This window comes from Camelus dromedarius, chromosome 4 (assembly GCF_036321535.1).
Source record: "Camelus dromedarius isolate mCamDro1 chromosome 4, mCamDro1.pat, whole genome shotgun sequence".
Classification (NCBI taxonomy): Eukaryota; Metazoa; Chordata; class Mammalia; order Artiodactyla; family Camelidae; genus Camelus; species Camelus dromedarius.
This window is the reverse complement of record NC_087439.1, coordinates 13,892,914-13,907,917: the sequence shown is the minus strand read 5'-3', so window position 1 is coordinate 13,907,917 and position 15,004 is coordinate 13,892,914. Positions and strand designations below refer to the sequence as shown.

General features: G+C 37.4%; 1 protein-coding gene across 1 annotated transcript in view; it reads left to right on the top strand.

The window, feature by feature from the left end:
* The window catches only part of DPP10 (dipeptidyl peptidase like 10), a 559,220-nt gene that overhangs the window by 466,232 nt on the left and 77,984 nt on the right, over positions 1 to 15,004 (top strand). Inside the window, exons 8-9 of the mRNA XM_031451288.2 lie at positions 1,287 to 1,407; positions 11,438 to 11,592. Of these exons, the coding sequence (XP_031307148.1) occupies positions 1,287 to 1,407; positions 11,438 to 11,592 (276 nt within the window). The remainder of the gene's footprint in view (positions 1 to 1,286; positions 1,408 to 11,437; positions 11,593 to 15,004) is intronic.

The window sequence follows — 15,004 nt, the reverse complement described above, 5'->3', positions numbered from 1 at the left end:
GTATCTTTCTTTCTCCCTGCCCACCTCCCCCCAACAATCCTTATTCTTACATTGGCATCTCACCTGTGATATAAACAGCAGGTAGTGGTGGAATGATTAACTAGATATGCTCACTGTTAAATGCTTGCCAGATCACCAGAATCCAAACAGAGTGTCAATGTAATCTTCTGGATTTTAGGATTGCTTTCATCACTGTACACACCAAGACTTAAAATCCAGAACCTCATAATTAATCAGTCATTTCAGAAGTTCTTGTGTTCGCTCTATTAGCTGTTGTGTCATGATCCTACGGGATGCCGGGACACACGGACACTAGGCTGTCTCTCTCCTTCTTGGTAGAATGTTCTATCTAAGTAGCAATTTGGCTTTCACTAAACTATATTCTACTGCCCTCAACTCGTGGATGAAACATGGTTCCGAGTCAGTTATATTATCACACAGACCAGCAGTTTGAAATGCTTGGCATTAAAAATATTTTAAAGTGGATTATAAATAACTTTGTCCTGAGTTATCTCTGTTAAAGCAAAGCCGTTTGTGTGGACGGCACTGTTTAGTTTCTGGTGATGTTACTGTGTTGGGGTGGTGGTTGTTATTGTCATTGCTGATGGTGTTCATATTATTTTGGAAGACTTTGTAGTGTGTTCAAGTTAAAACTCTTTCTTGAATCCTCAGGCACACAGTTATTATTACTGCTATGTTATTTAGGAAAGAATTACCAGGGAAGATAGCAGCATAGGGAGGTGTGTTCCACTTACCAATTTGAAGGAATTTTGTCATCCTTGCCTTTCATCAGCGGATCTGTGAGTTGAACTGAATAGAATCAGAGATATTTTCTAAAGGTTTATTCATTGAGCATCAAATGCATTTTTTATAACAGTAAGGACCCCAAATTGAAGCAGTTTGCTGTTGCTAAAATGGCATCTGGTCCAGTTGTCAGTCTCTTACGTCTGCAAAATGTTATCTCAAACCCAAGCCAATTTTACAGTATGAGAAAAAGATGATTAAGTAGATGAAACATTGCTGTTGAAAATATGGATTTAAAAGCATCAATACTGAGTACATGTAATTTCTAAATGATAACTTGATATTGGTATGACAGAGAAAGAAACAACCACTAATAACTGAAAGCAATATAAACATTGCACAAAATAAAAGCAAATTGAAAGCAGGCAAATAATAAAACACTTAGCTCTTTAGCTATTATTCTGTAATATGAAAGTTTAAAAAAAGACTCCCTAATATTTTTGGTTTTTTGGTTTGTTTCTTTTACATGTTTCCTGGTCCAGATTTATATCTTTGAAAATAACATCTACTACCAGCCTGATATAAAGAGCAGTTCATTGCGACTGACATCTTCTGGAAAAGAAGGAATTATTTTTAATGGAATTGCTGACTGGTTATATGAAGGTGAGTTGAATAGATTTAGTTTCGAAAGAATATAAATGGCATATTTTTATACAAATTCTGTAAGAAAAATCTGTTCATTCTGGAACAATACTTATAGCACTATTTCTTCTCCTCATTTCCTCTCAAAATTGCTTTCATGCTTTCATATCTTTGCATCTGCTCAGATTTTGACTGGTTGTGATTTACATCTTCTTATATGATTCCAAGTTTCTCTCTCTTACACACACACACACACATTTTATTCAGGCTAAATGGATTTTATTTTTGGTGATGCTTAACTAATGAAAGTGAATAATTACCTTACATCACTCTGGAATTTAATGCTGAATTTTTCTGACTCTCAGGAAAAGAAGAAACAAAAACCTTAACTGCTCAAAAGGTACATGAAAGCCACTTGATTTTAGTCATTCCCATTAAGAACATTCTGTCCCATTTTAAAAGCCATTGCATCAGTAGCAAAATCAAACCTACCTAAAAAGAGTTATTTTCAGTAACTATTGAATCAAAATTTCATAATAGCTGAGAATATAAGAAGGAATCAGGTGATGAAAACCTCTATCTGGTTTTATCATGTGCCAGTTATCAGCTAGTTATAGGTACACATTTCCTGGGGAGGACTCAGAGTGTGAGTTTAATACCTAGGTTTCAGGCCAGAACTGATCCTGGCAAAATATGTCAAAATTTAAACTAAATTAGGCTATTTGATTAAAAATTAAAAGCTAAGGATCTTCCTGAAAATAAACTTTATTCTTGAGTGCCACTGGCAAATACAATCCTTCTACCTCAGAGCTGCAATTTTTAATTATGTAAGAAAAGTAAGTCACATAGTTTATTCATTCATTCACGCCCTAATTAAACGGGTATTATTGAAGACCTGCTGTGTTCCAAGTACTTGTCTAAGTGCTGAGATAAATAAGGAAACAAAACAAAGTTTAGCTCTCAGGACTTTACATTAAAGAAAAATGTTGCTGTGTAGAGCTATTTTATTGAGACACTGTAGCCCTCAAGACTTACATGTATATGTGTACTTGTATATTTATACCTATAATACATTTTGTGTATATGCTAGCATCAAATAATGAAAGATTTTAGAAGCCACAGTTTATTCTGAAGAGTAGGAGAATATATTATGGAAATATCAGCAATAATTATGCTATGAAGTTTTAAAAAATGAAATACACAAATATATAAGTAGGGTTTTGTTTGAGAGTGTCAAAAGCTGACTCTGGCTTTCTTATTTCAAAAAGACAAAGTATTGAAGGGGCCTGAGATGGCCCAATGAGTTGAAGAAACAGGTAAGGAACAGATTTGAAATCTGGGTACTTCTGAGAATTCAGGTAGTAGTAACTAATCACCACTTACCTAGAGAAGCTAAGAAACATATACTGTTTATTTTCTAAATATTCTTTGCTATTGTGTGAGACCCTGATAGAAGAAGAAACAATGTATGTCAATGTAGTGTGGTAAGTAATTAAATCACAGTAAATATAGGATTCTATTAAAAAAATAAAGGAGTGAGACATAGCCCATTTTAGGGATTTTCAAACATTTTCCTAAAGGAGAAAACTTCTGAGCTCAGCCTCAAAGATTAAGAAGTGTAACACATAAGAAGAAACCAGTCCAAGCAAGAGGTAAAAGCTTGCAAAAGCATAGAAGGGTTAAATATTAGAGTGGGTGCCTAGGGAACTAAAATCTGCTTGGTACTATAAAGGCGTAAAATTTGAGGAAAACAAGATAGCAAGAACCAAGAGGTAGTAACCCCCAAATAATCTGGAGATTCAATAATTTTCCGCTGTTAAATTGGAAAACTTATACAGCCTTTCAAGAAGTGTCAAGATTAGATCTTCCACATAAGTAGATCATTTTGGCTACAATGCAAATTTGGAATCGAATAGCAAAAAGAGCTATAGCACCTATAAGGCTTTTTCCATGTTCTTTCAAGAGATAATGAACAACAGGACTAGGATTAAAGCAGTGAGAAAGAGGAAAGATTCTAAAATTGATGAGGTAGTAATATAGGTAGATCTTAATGGTTAAATGGGTAAGATGGATAGAAGCAGTCAAGAACGATTCTTTGGCTTCTGGTTTGGATCACTAGTAAATAGTGGTGGCAGACACAGTGAGCAGGCATTCATAAGGAACAGTAGGATTAAGGGAGGAGAAGAATAATTTAGTGGAAACATTGGTGCTTCACAGTGTGCTGGTATTGGGTGACAAACTGATCCTTACCCTTGTAGAAATTTTGAGTCAACTCAATGTAGAATGTACTGACTTGACTACTGATCAAGATGATTTGGGCCACTGTCCTTTGTGGAAGGCTTCATACAGTTTATGGAATTACATTTTTAAGGAAATTGTAAAGAGGGAAATTAAAGACCATTATCTGGGAAATAAGGTTATCTTCTTAATTAGAGAATAAAAACATATATTTGGGCTTGAAAGTGAACAGTGTGTTGGAAGACAGGCAGGATCAACTGGTAACAAAAATTTTGTGATGACAAAGTAGGTCTGACACTTGCCAAAAGGAGGAAATGGAAAAATTATGGTTTTTGCCATTCAATTTAAACTCAATCCTTTGGACTCATATGTCCTACATATACTAGGAAATTCCAGATATGCTATGTGAGTTAATCCTTACAACACTAGCATATCTAACACTTACTGAAGAAACCAAGACTCAGAGAGGATGTCTTCAAAGCCAGTCTTAGTCCTGGGCTATTCTGCTTGTTACAGTGCAGTGTCTTTCATTATTCCCTAATGGATGACATGCATTATGGACCTAAGGTGTTAGACTTCCCAGGACCGTTTCATCAGCCACAGACTCTGAACCCTGCTGTCCATGGACTTACCTCAATTCTTGCTTCCTTTCCAAGAGAAGGGGCCCTACTAATGTAACCAATGTCAAGGTTTGGCAGAAGGATTTAGGCAGTTCAGATGTCACTGATTTTCCCTCTACATTTTTCCTGCCACACCCAAGCTAGGCTTCAAGAGTCCCATGTGGACCTTAAGGAATCACTTTGCTTGTCCAATGTGCCAATAGCTCCCAGAATCCAGACCTTCTCTTTTCCCTTCAATATACTCATGAAAATGCAGTGGTATCTGTTAGGAATGCGTAAGATCTTCAACAGTATGTGTGTGATGCCCTAGTGTGGAGATTTCCTTTTTAATACTTAACAGAAATCAATTACAGTCTGAAATAGTACGTGTGGGAGATTCAAGAAGTAACGTAACATTTCCACTTACTTTTTTAAAATAAAATTTACCTTCTATAATTGTCATAGGGAAAAAGAGATTAGAGGAGTCACATAAAAGATAATAAAATGTTTTTGTAGCAAAATTTTAAGTGCATGGCTTAATCTTTATGGGGCCAAGCCAATCTGTGATTTTGCTGTTGCACCCAAACTCAGTCACTAATGTGGAGTCTTTAAAAGTCTTTTAAAAGTATATTGTAAAGCCTCTTTATTTCTATGTCTAATACTATTAAATTTTTAAAGAAAGCAAAAGAAAATAAAATATATTGTGTTTCAAAGAGTTAGTGAAGTTCAGAAGGAAAGTAATAACATCATGCTCAAAATGAAATATTTTAAATATAATTTACACAAAATACTCATCTTATTCATATAAACTGGTATATTTAACACTGTAGCTTAACTAAACAAAACATTAGATCAATGTTTTGTTTACAAAAAATAAAGTTCACAGTTGCAAAGTTTACAACTTTGAAAATTTCCGTGAAATAGTTAATCTATCAAATAGAAACAAAACAAAAATGACTGTCACTTTTAATTATTTGAACATAAAAAAATAATGGAACTAATATGCCTAAATGATTTATAAATATACTTAGAAACTCAGATTTGTAAAGAATTCTTTGAAATTCAGTCCAACAGCTATTGAGCACATCCCTCTGTCAGGCATTATCTGAGAGCAATACAGCGAGAAATATGGTTTTCTATGTTCTGGGCATTTCCAACCTCCAGGAGTGAAAAACTGGAAAAAAACTGTTATATAGGGAACCATTTGCAGTATGGTATATAGAAATATAAATAGAACTACATGTCAGCAAAGTAAATATACACAGAAATAGAATTAATTCTGATGGTTGGAAGAATATAGGGTGGTTTCATAGGAGAAATGGTTTTGCATTGAGCTTTAAGAATAACAAGAATAAAGTGAGAGAAAAAAGATTTACAGGATAAACAATAACCTTATCAACAAATTGGAATTGTTATTTTTTTGTTATTTAGTGAGAACAGTGGGAAATGTCTGTATTTATTTCATTTTGTGTCTTCTCATAGACACAGGAAGTCACATTCATTGATTCAACAAATATTTATTGAGTACTTACTAAATCCCAGTAAACCTGGACTGTGACAGATAAAATTAAAAAAAAAAAAATTAGAGATACAGCTATGGAAGCCAGAGGAGGGTAGGATAATCAATGCTGAGTCTCAGGAGGTCAGACAAGCTAAGGATTCCAGAGTTACTGTTGGATTTGCTACCAGAACTTGGCAAGAGCGAAATCGGTTAGTCAGGCGTGCCAGAAGCAAGACTGCAGTGGATGGAGGTGTAAATGGGAAGTGAGGGGGTTATGAATAGAGACAATTCTTTAAGAAAAGTTGACAGTGAGATATGGAAAGTCAGGAGGAAAACATCAATTACAGACCCAAGGGGCTGACAGCAGCATCCTCAGGAAACCCCATCCAAGTCAATAAACTACAAAGGATGAAATCAGCTTACTTTTCAGAATCACATGTTAACCTGAACACACTGCTTGTATATGAGTTAGTTTTTTCTAAGTGCTTTGTGTTAAAGCTATATTTTTAAGTGCCTGTGATATAAAACAACGTATGTTGAAAACTCCATCTGCTCTGCAGTGAGGTTTTCTACATCAGTGTAATAAAGACAATGAAGAGCCAAACCTCCATTGAAATGGAATGGAACGCAACTTGTAAAAATAAACTGTTTGTAAATAATATGATGTAACTAACACGGGAAATTTCAATCTGTAGTAAAAGTCCTTATTAGTTGACAATTAAAGAATGTGTGCCTTGTCCAAGTAGACTTCTAAGGAAATGCATATTAAAGATTCTTGTATTTATCTTCTTTCTATTCAGGTAGCTTTACTTTTGTACCTGGAAGTCACATAACTCTTTGTATGTACTGTTTTTTTGTGAAGAACAACTTTAGGCATAAATTACTTTAAAATAAAGAAGAGTAGATGATGAGTAGTTTCCACTGAATGATGCCTTCAGATTGGTGCCATTCCTATTCTTGGGATGTACTTGTGTACACATACTTCAGCACCAGGGTAGAGCCTGCTTCTTAGAAACCCTGAGAGTTGATTTTGGAGAACACAGTCTGATCTCTGTGACACCATCAAGTCTCATAAGTCTGAAGAGTTTACATTCAGTTGTCACTTAGCATGTTTTCCTTCAGTGTGTTGTATAGATGACTCATGTCTCCTCAACTGAATTTTAAGTTACTTGGACAAATCAGGATGAGGATCACTACTGAAAAAAAAAATGGCACATTCAAAATAGTATTCAGCTTTATCTATGAAGCGGCCACTTATACAAGACAAGAAATATACGGCCATCAGGGGCTAGTAATGATTCAGCCATTAACACCTGAAGAGGGAAGGAGAGGCCGCTGTTACTCGGGCCCAGAAGGTGAGAATCCTGTCATTTCCACAGTAATAGAAGCAGTGAGTTTTGGTGGAGGAACAACGCCAGACCCACAAAATACCATGCACTAACTTCTTTTCCTTCATTTGATTTTTGCCTGGTTTCAAATTGGCCATACCTAATGTAACCTCAGAAACCATGGGAACACTCTTATTATCCAAGTGAAACATGTGTGACCCCAAAAGAGGAGCATGCAGAGTCCCATCTGCTACTGTTTCATTGCAGAGTGGTCTTGTCCAGTTATACACCTGTCTGAAAGTTATAACTACAGCCAATACTTGTGTCTTTCATAAAGGGTTTCAGAGATTTCCCCCATTAAGAAAAGAAATAATTTATCATATGACCTTAATTGGGAATCATAGTTCCTTTCCCTCAACTGTTGGTCCCTTTTTCCCTTTACTTTCTGCCAGCGTTTTGAGTGGACAGGTTATTTACCTGGTGCATCAAAACAAACTTTATTCCTGCCAAGTCTTTTTCCTTTGCTTCCTCTTCTTGATTAGGTTGCGACCATTTCATTTTTCCGTTGAAATGGAAATTGGAATGTAGGAATGCGGAACTGGAGAATGAGATGGAGTTAGACAAAAGAGTATTCGTGAATCTGCTAAGTTCCAAATATAGTTTTCCTTGTCTTCCTTTCTGTAGTAAAGACACACTTTCTTGCTGGCAGATGAGATTAATGATCGGAGCTAGCACAGTGACCACGTTTTCAGTCAGGTTTCTTTTTTCCAGTCATACTGAGCCCAAAATGGTCAGGGAGCAATTTCAGCTTGCAATTCAGAGGAACAGAATTATGACTGTATTCCTTGTTGGAGGCAATCCTCCTCCCTTAGGCATTAGGACTTCTAAACCCACAGTTATTATAAAGACAAGAAGCAAAATGTATCCAGTGGATTATTGGTGTGACGGTGAAGGAGAGCTCTACACCTCCACCCCTCACCCCTCAGATCTGTGCTTCCCGGCTCTGCAGGAGGGACACAGAGCCCCCTCTGCCATGGATGTACTCTGGTGGACATTAAGTAGGACATTAATGTCTATAGGATAACATCCCAATTTCAAGGACGTTGTCAAAATAATAGTGCCAGAATCAAGGTAGAGGAGGTTATTTGACTGTTCTGTCAAGCCAGGGACATACAGCTACTGGGGAACATGGTGATACCAGTGGATGCCATTCTGAGCCTATTATCTTTCTTTTTGCTATAAAGTATCTGCTGCATGGAGGTGACATAGCTTGGGTATTGCAGTAATGGATAAGTTATTCTCTAAGTGCGTGAACAGCAGTACTGATAGGACTACAGGAAGCAAAGGCATTGCCGTATCTAGAATGTGTGTCTACCTGTGTAATGGCAAAATGCTGCCCCTTCTTGATGGAAGAGTTTCCATGCAATCCACCTGTCACCAGGCAGTCATGGTCCTGCTGGGAAATAACGCCAGATCAAGAGTTTGGTAGTGACCACAATTATTGGTAGGTCACGGTGACACCCAGAGGCAAACTGACATGCAGTCCGTGGTCATATTGTCCATCTGATTATTCAGAACCTCCTCTGCTATGGCTGTTCTCTGGACGGCATTAAGCAGGACACTAGTATCTTCAAGGTTTTAAATTTTTACCCCTTCTGAAAAGTCTATTCATTTACCTTTCCCTAAACTTCCTAAACTTCTGTGATTTTACTCTTTCTATCTCCCTGATCAGGTGGCCATTTATTAGCTCCTGTGCATGGGTCTGCATGGATCCATGCTTCAGGCCAAGTCTCCTTCCACATGAAGTGGAGAACTAAATATCTTGTTCAGAAGTCTTCCAATATGTGTTTACTACAGTCTTTTAATGCCACTCCTGGGTCAGATTATAGTACAGAGTCTGTCCAGTTCCAGCTTGTTCAAGTACATCATGCAAACCTCACCATAAAACGGGTGTACATTTATTCCTCCTCTGCCAACTTATGTTAGAAAATACATCCTGAGGCATCGATGATGTGAAATGAAGGAACGAGGTTACAGCAGAGGATGCAGTACTGTGGGCAGTTCACTTGCGTGTTCTGGCCCAGTTCGATATATGCCACTTCTGTCTTACAGCGGAACGGAGCTGTATATATTTCGCTTTATGGTCAGTGAATCAGATAACAGTCAGTTCACAATGGGCAGTTTCGGTTGTGGAATCACTTGGTATCCCATGGTCAGGCTAATTATTTCTGCCAGAGCTCAGCAGAAAGCTGCCTTTGAATTGGGAAATATTTATCAGCGCAGAAGAAAACGGCCTTTCTCCAAAGCCTGTCATGACTGTGTTTTGATTGTCATATGGTGATTGTCAGAAGCTGCACCCATCATCTCTGTTTGCCACGGACGCTTGTATTACCATTGTATCTGCTGGGTCACAGGGTCAAGACCTTGTACCGTGACCTTGATCTGCTGCACAGCTGTCTCCTTCTCAGGTTCTGCTCAGAAAGGGCACCTCTACAGATTACCAGTGAACAAAACCGGGTAGCAGATGTGAATGTGGTTTACGGTGTTTTTCAAACTCCAGAGTCCAGTCCCTCTTTACTTTTGAATAAATACAGTCCCAACAGATTCTCTCTTTATTAGAGACAGCCTGGTGTATCTCAGACTACTAGCTCTCTAAACTCTTCCCGAGGGATGCAGACACTTAAACTTCACAGGAATTAATCTTCCATTCTGCCTTTATGAAGAGGAGGTCTAGCTCCCTTGGATACAGGTTGCCTCTGTCAGCAAGAAGATGTGTGGAAATTTTGAGGTTCAAAATCTTAAGCCAACTTTTCACTATAAAATGTGTTATTTATGAGACTGGTCCAGAAAGCGTAAGTGTATGGCACACGTCTACCCTGAGCATCCTTATCCTGTGTGTCAGGGTCCCAGTACTTCTCCACCACTCTCTCAACTTTAAAAATAAGGTGGAGTTGAACCCCTAAATTGTGTGGCAGCTCTGCAACACTTACTGTGTTCTCTTGGTCCTCAGCCTTACCAACCCTTCAACTACAGAAGAAAGGGACTCCTTCAAAGTTCTCATGGTGCCCTTTTGTATATTCCTAATGGAATAGTCATGGTTTCAACTTCTGTTTATTCCTATGTAACCTCTCTGAAATGTCGTAAGAACCACGTGAACATCACTTAACAGTCTTTACAGTTGCCATGGTTGTAGCAACTGTCACAGTGGCTTGTCCTCCCAAAGCTTTTCCTCTCTAGATGCATCCCGTTCTGTGTCATCACCAGTGGCAGCTGATTGCTCATGATGCTGTTCCTTGCTAGGGATTATCTATACTCCAGTTCCCCCTGAAAGGTTATTATTACAGTAAAGATACAGATATAAATAGCTATAGATTAAAGATGTAGATATAAATATAATTATAGATATATATATATATAGGTATTTCCAACCTAACTCAAAATGTAATTTTGAAAGTCTCTTCTCTGAGTCTACTCCTGGTATTAATCACTCTATCAGTCAGAGTCTTGAAAGAGTTGTCATCTTCAATAATTTGAAGAGGATTTATTTACAAAAATGTTGTTTACAAAAGTGAAGGTGTAGGGAATTCATAAATAACAGAACTATAATCTAGACTAGTAGCAGCCAAGCTGTGGCCACCCCTGTGACCATAGAGATGAGCCGTTACCAGATACCAAAGCATAGATGAGGTGGCATTGACGGGAGGAGTGACATCATTTAAAACACCCAGTAAGCTCAGGTAACGTTTCAGGACAAAGCCAGAGGAATACATACTCTGACTTCACTCTCTTCCTCCTCTTCTCTTGCCAAAGGACCATAATGGTCATGCTTTAGAGGGGATGGGAGCCCTTTTGATGGGTTCATGTAGGTTAATTTCCCGGGCCAGAAATCAGGTATAGAAAAGTGGCCAGTGGATCTAAGGTCACATGAAAGCTACCCAGTATATTTCTTATTTTATTTCCTTAGAGCTTAAAATAGTTTAACAAATCTAGTGGGTTTGGAACTTGTTTGATGATAAGAGGATGGAAATATGATTGAATGCAAATATGAATGAATGGTGACATGAATATGGTTTTATGCCGTATTTCAGTCTTCAGTTACTGTCATCATTCTTTTTACTCCAATAGTGCATTCATATTCTCTGTTCACATTGCTGACAATCCATGAAATCCTGACTTCACTGCTTTCCTCCTTCCTTCCTTGGCATCTGCTTTTCCTGGGATTCAAAGGGTAAACTCAGACATAAAGCATTCTCCATGAAGTTGATAAAATCCAACGCACTGCATAGAAAGTATTTGTGTACAACGGAGATTTCCAGGACAGATGTTCGTGGGTCACTGAGCCCACATCTCTACAGCTGGTTTCAAATAACGCTCATTTATTCTAGAGGAACTTCTGCATTCTCACATCGCCCACTGGTGGTCACCAGATGGAGAAAGGCTTGCCTTCCTGATGATTAACGATTCCTTGGTGCCTAACATGGTTATCCCCCAGTTCACTGGAGCTTTGTATCCCAAAGGAAAGCAGTACCCATATCCTAAGGTAAGTAATGTGGGAGTGCTAGTTTCTTCCCTTTCTCTCTGCACCAGTGACTTGACTGATGGTATTCTCTGTTCATGAACAAGTTGTCTTTGGAAAATAAAATAAGCCTCCTTCCTTGTCGACAGACACATCATTTTAGAGCCTGAGTCGTCTGCACACAGTGTTTGTGTAGGAAGAGGTAAAGATGATTCAGGGGTGCAGGAATTTTGCTGCATTTCTCTCCTTTTGACGCTCTCATTCTTTACCCCTCACCTTCCCAGTTGAAAAGAGGATGAGAAAACATCAGAGGCAGCGCTGCCGCCAGGGCAAAGGTTTATCCAGCGTATATTCTGAGAGTGGTTAATAGATATTATTAAGAAGCAAAAAGTGCCACAGTCAAATAAGTTGGGAATTCACAGTTAAAAAATAATCTAGCTTTTTTCCAGATGATTTCTTAGAGCACTTAATATACTATATGTTAATGTGTATTATAAATCTCCTATAAAAAGTAGACTGAGCATAAAGAATCCCCAGTAAGGAATAGACTAAGCACAAAGAATCTCAATAAAAAATATACTAAACATAAAGAATCACCAGTAAAGAACAGACTAAGCGTAAAGAATTTATTAGTATTAATTTTTTTAACATTTTTTATTGATTTATAATCATTTTACAATGTTGTGTCAAATTCCAGTGTTCAGCACAATTTTTCAGTTATTCATGGACATATACACACTCATTGTCACATTTTTTTCTCTGTGAGTTATCATAACATTTTGTGTATATTTCCCTGTGCTATACAGTGTAGTCTATTCTACGATTTTGAAATCCCAGTCTATCCCTTCCCACCCTCCACCCCCCTGGTAACCACAAGTCTGTATTCTCTGTCTGTGAGTCTATTTCTGTTCTTTATTTACGCTTTGTTTTTGTTTGTTTGTTTGTTTTTGTTTTTGTTTTTTAGATTCCACATATGAGCGATCTCATATGGTATTTTTCTTTCTCTTTCTGGCTTACTTCTATTAACATCCGTATTATTTTGGCAGCGCATACTCTGGAACATACTTTATAAAATCCTGGGGCAGAGCCATAGCCAGGCGCAGCTAGAATAGATGGAATTGTTTTATTGAGTGAAGCAAATCTGGAAATCCTGCCCGGATAGCAAGACTATTTCTAAGCGTTGTGTGAGACCTCTGGAAGCAGGCTGCAAAAGCAACTGGAATGTATTGGTTTTTCTATTATATGCCTTTTTTTTTTTTTTTTTACATTGAAATATAGTCAATTTACAATGTTGTGTTAATTTCTGGTGTACTGTTACATGCCGTTTTTAATTACTTAAGGTCTCTTGTTTTAGAGTTTATTTTCGCCATGTTTACATAACAAAGAAAAAGTAAAGCCCCCCCTTAGCTTTAATCATGTAGAGATGTCTTATAGAAAACTTCCTAAATTTCATTTTACACGTTTTAGCTCTTAATGAGGTAAGAGATGTCTGCTGATTTCATTTAGAAGCAATTTTGAAGCCATTTCTTTAGGGAGTTGTATGCTGTGTTTCCCAAGTATGATGGTTTTATACCTTTAAGTTTGTGCTTTACATGAACTGGGCAAGGCACTGGAAAAATTACCCACCACATGTATTTTTCTACTCGTGCAATGAAGGTGTGGTCAGAGGGGAGATGACTTTCTTTATTTTCCTATCATCCACAAGACTCAAATTATCCAAAGTGGGGAGAGAGGGAAGGAAAGGAGTGAGTATGAAGAGTCAGGAATATGACTGTCTCCCTAGTGAGATTCTGTGCTGTCTCCCTCCCCATCCTGTCTTCCTTCCAATAGGCTGTCATATCAAAATGACTGACAGCTAAGGAAGACAGTGGGTTTGAGAGGAATCTGATTGCATGACTTTGAAATATTTTTAGAGTCTGCTCTGAGCATAGATCTGAATGCGCAAATACTCAGCGCTCCTCAGGAAAAAAAAAAGGCAATTTGACCTAACAACAAAATAATTATATTTCCCAAGACATTTGTATTGTATATGTCAATAGGCAAGACCGTCACCCAGAACTGTTCAGTCTGTGCACTGCGTGAAGGGAATAAAATCAGCCCCAGGAGAGAGGCCACTTTCTGGAATTCATTCCCCAAGAGGTGTGGGGATTTTAGGGTTCACGTGTAAGAGCCATATGTAGTAGCTGCATCTTCAAGCTGCCTTCCCAGTTACAATGCTTGAACTCGGACACTTGGAGGCCTCATAATTTTATCACAATGGAGGCAAACAAATGGACATATAGAAACACCTGAAAAAATCTAAATACGTAAGCAGTAAATCAGAAGATACTGGGTTGGCAAACCTAGACATTTTGTTATTATTTAATTAGTTAATATTTATTAATAGTAAAGTGAGGCATAAAATAGTAACAATGTTTGTTTATTAATTTTGTAAATCGTGTGCTAATAATATGCTATATATTTTCAGAGAGACTTAACTATTTCTTCTCATTCGGCTGGCTTCACGGCTACATCTATTATACAGATGGGCAAACTGAGCTTGTAAAAGGCTAATAAATCTTTTTATAAAAGTCATGGTTATTTTGAGAACAGAGAAATACCTCAAATTTATTGATTGTGTCTTTCTCTCTAAAACTACCAGAAGTTAGTATCTGAGAAGATAGAGCTGGAATCAAAATATCTCCTTGTCAAGTTAACAAATATATGTGGTTTGCTCCATTAACTGCTAATGACTTAGCTCTGTCTGAGTGGCTTTCTTAGATAGCCTCCCACATACTGCATGGACATATGTAATAAATGACGTGTGTAATGCATGATGCATGTAATACATGATGAAGGTCCTGAGTGTGTATTAGTGATTACCCTTGAGGGAGTATTTCAAGAAAAGATCAATATTCTAGTGGCCAAAGCCAAGAGAAAGAATCTCGTCTTTGGGTGGTTGTCCCTAGAAATACCTGCCCAGGTACTTAGGGACAACAGGACTCAAAGAAACTCCATCTGGATTTTGGTCCTTGTTCTCAGAATAAATTTCAGTATCATTTTGGGCATGTTACTTGAAGTTTCAAAGCCTCATTATTTTCTATTCTGGTTTTAAAAAAAATGTTCTTTTTTTCCCGTAACAGATACGTTACTTTGATTTGCTTTTACTTATGCAGTAAACTTTCAAAAAGTGGTACATTAGACACTGAAGTAATGAACAGAGCTCACACTAAATTGTGCTTCAAATTAAACTAGATTAAAAAGAGTGCAGAAAATACCCAGTGTGGTCAGAGTTACTAATGAAATACTTACACTAAATAAATATATTTGTGTTTTACTTAATTCAGCATGATTTAGAACTCATAAAATACCCTCTCATTAGCAATTCAGCACAAAAAAAGATGCACAGTTCTATCTCAGCAACCTCAGGTTAATCTTCTTAATTAAAACATTATCT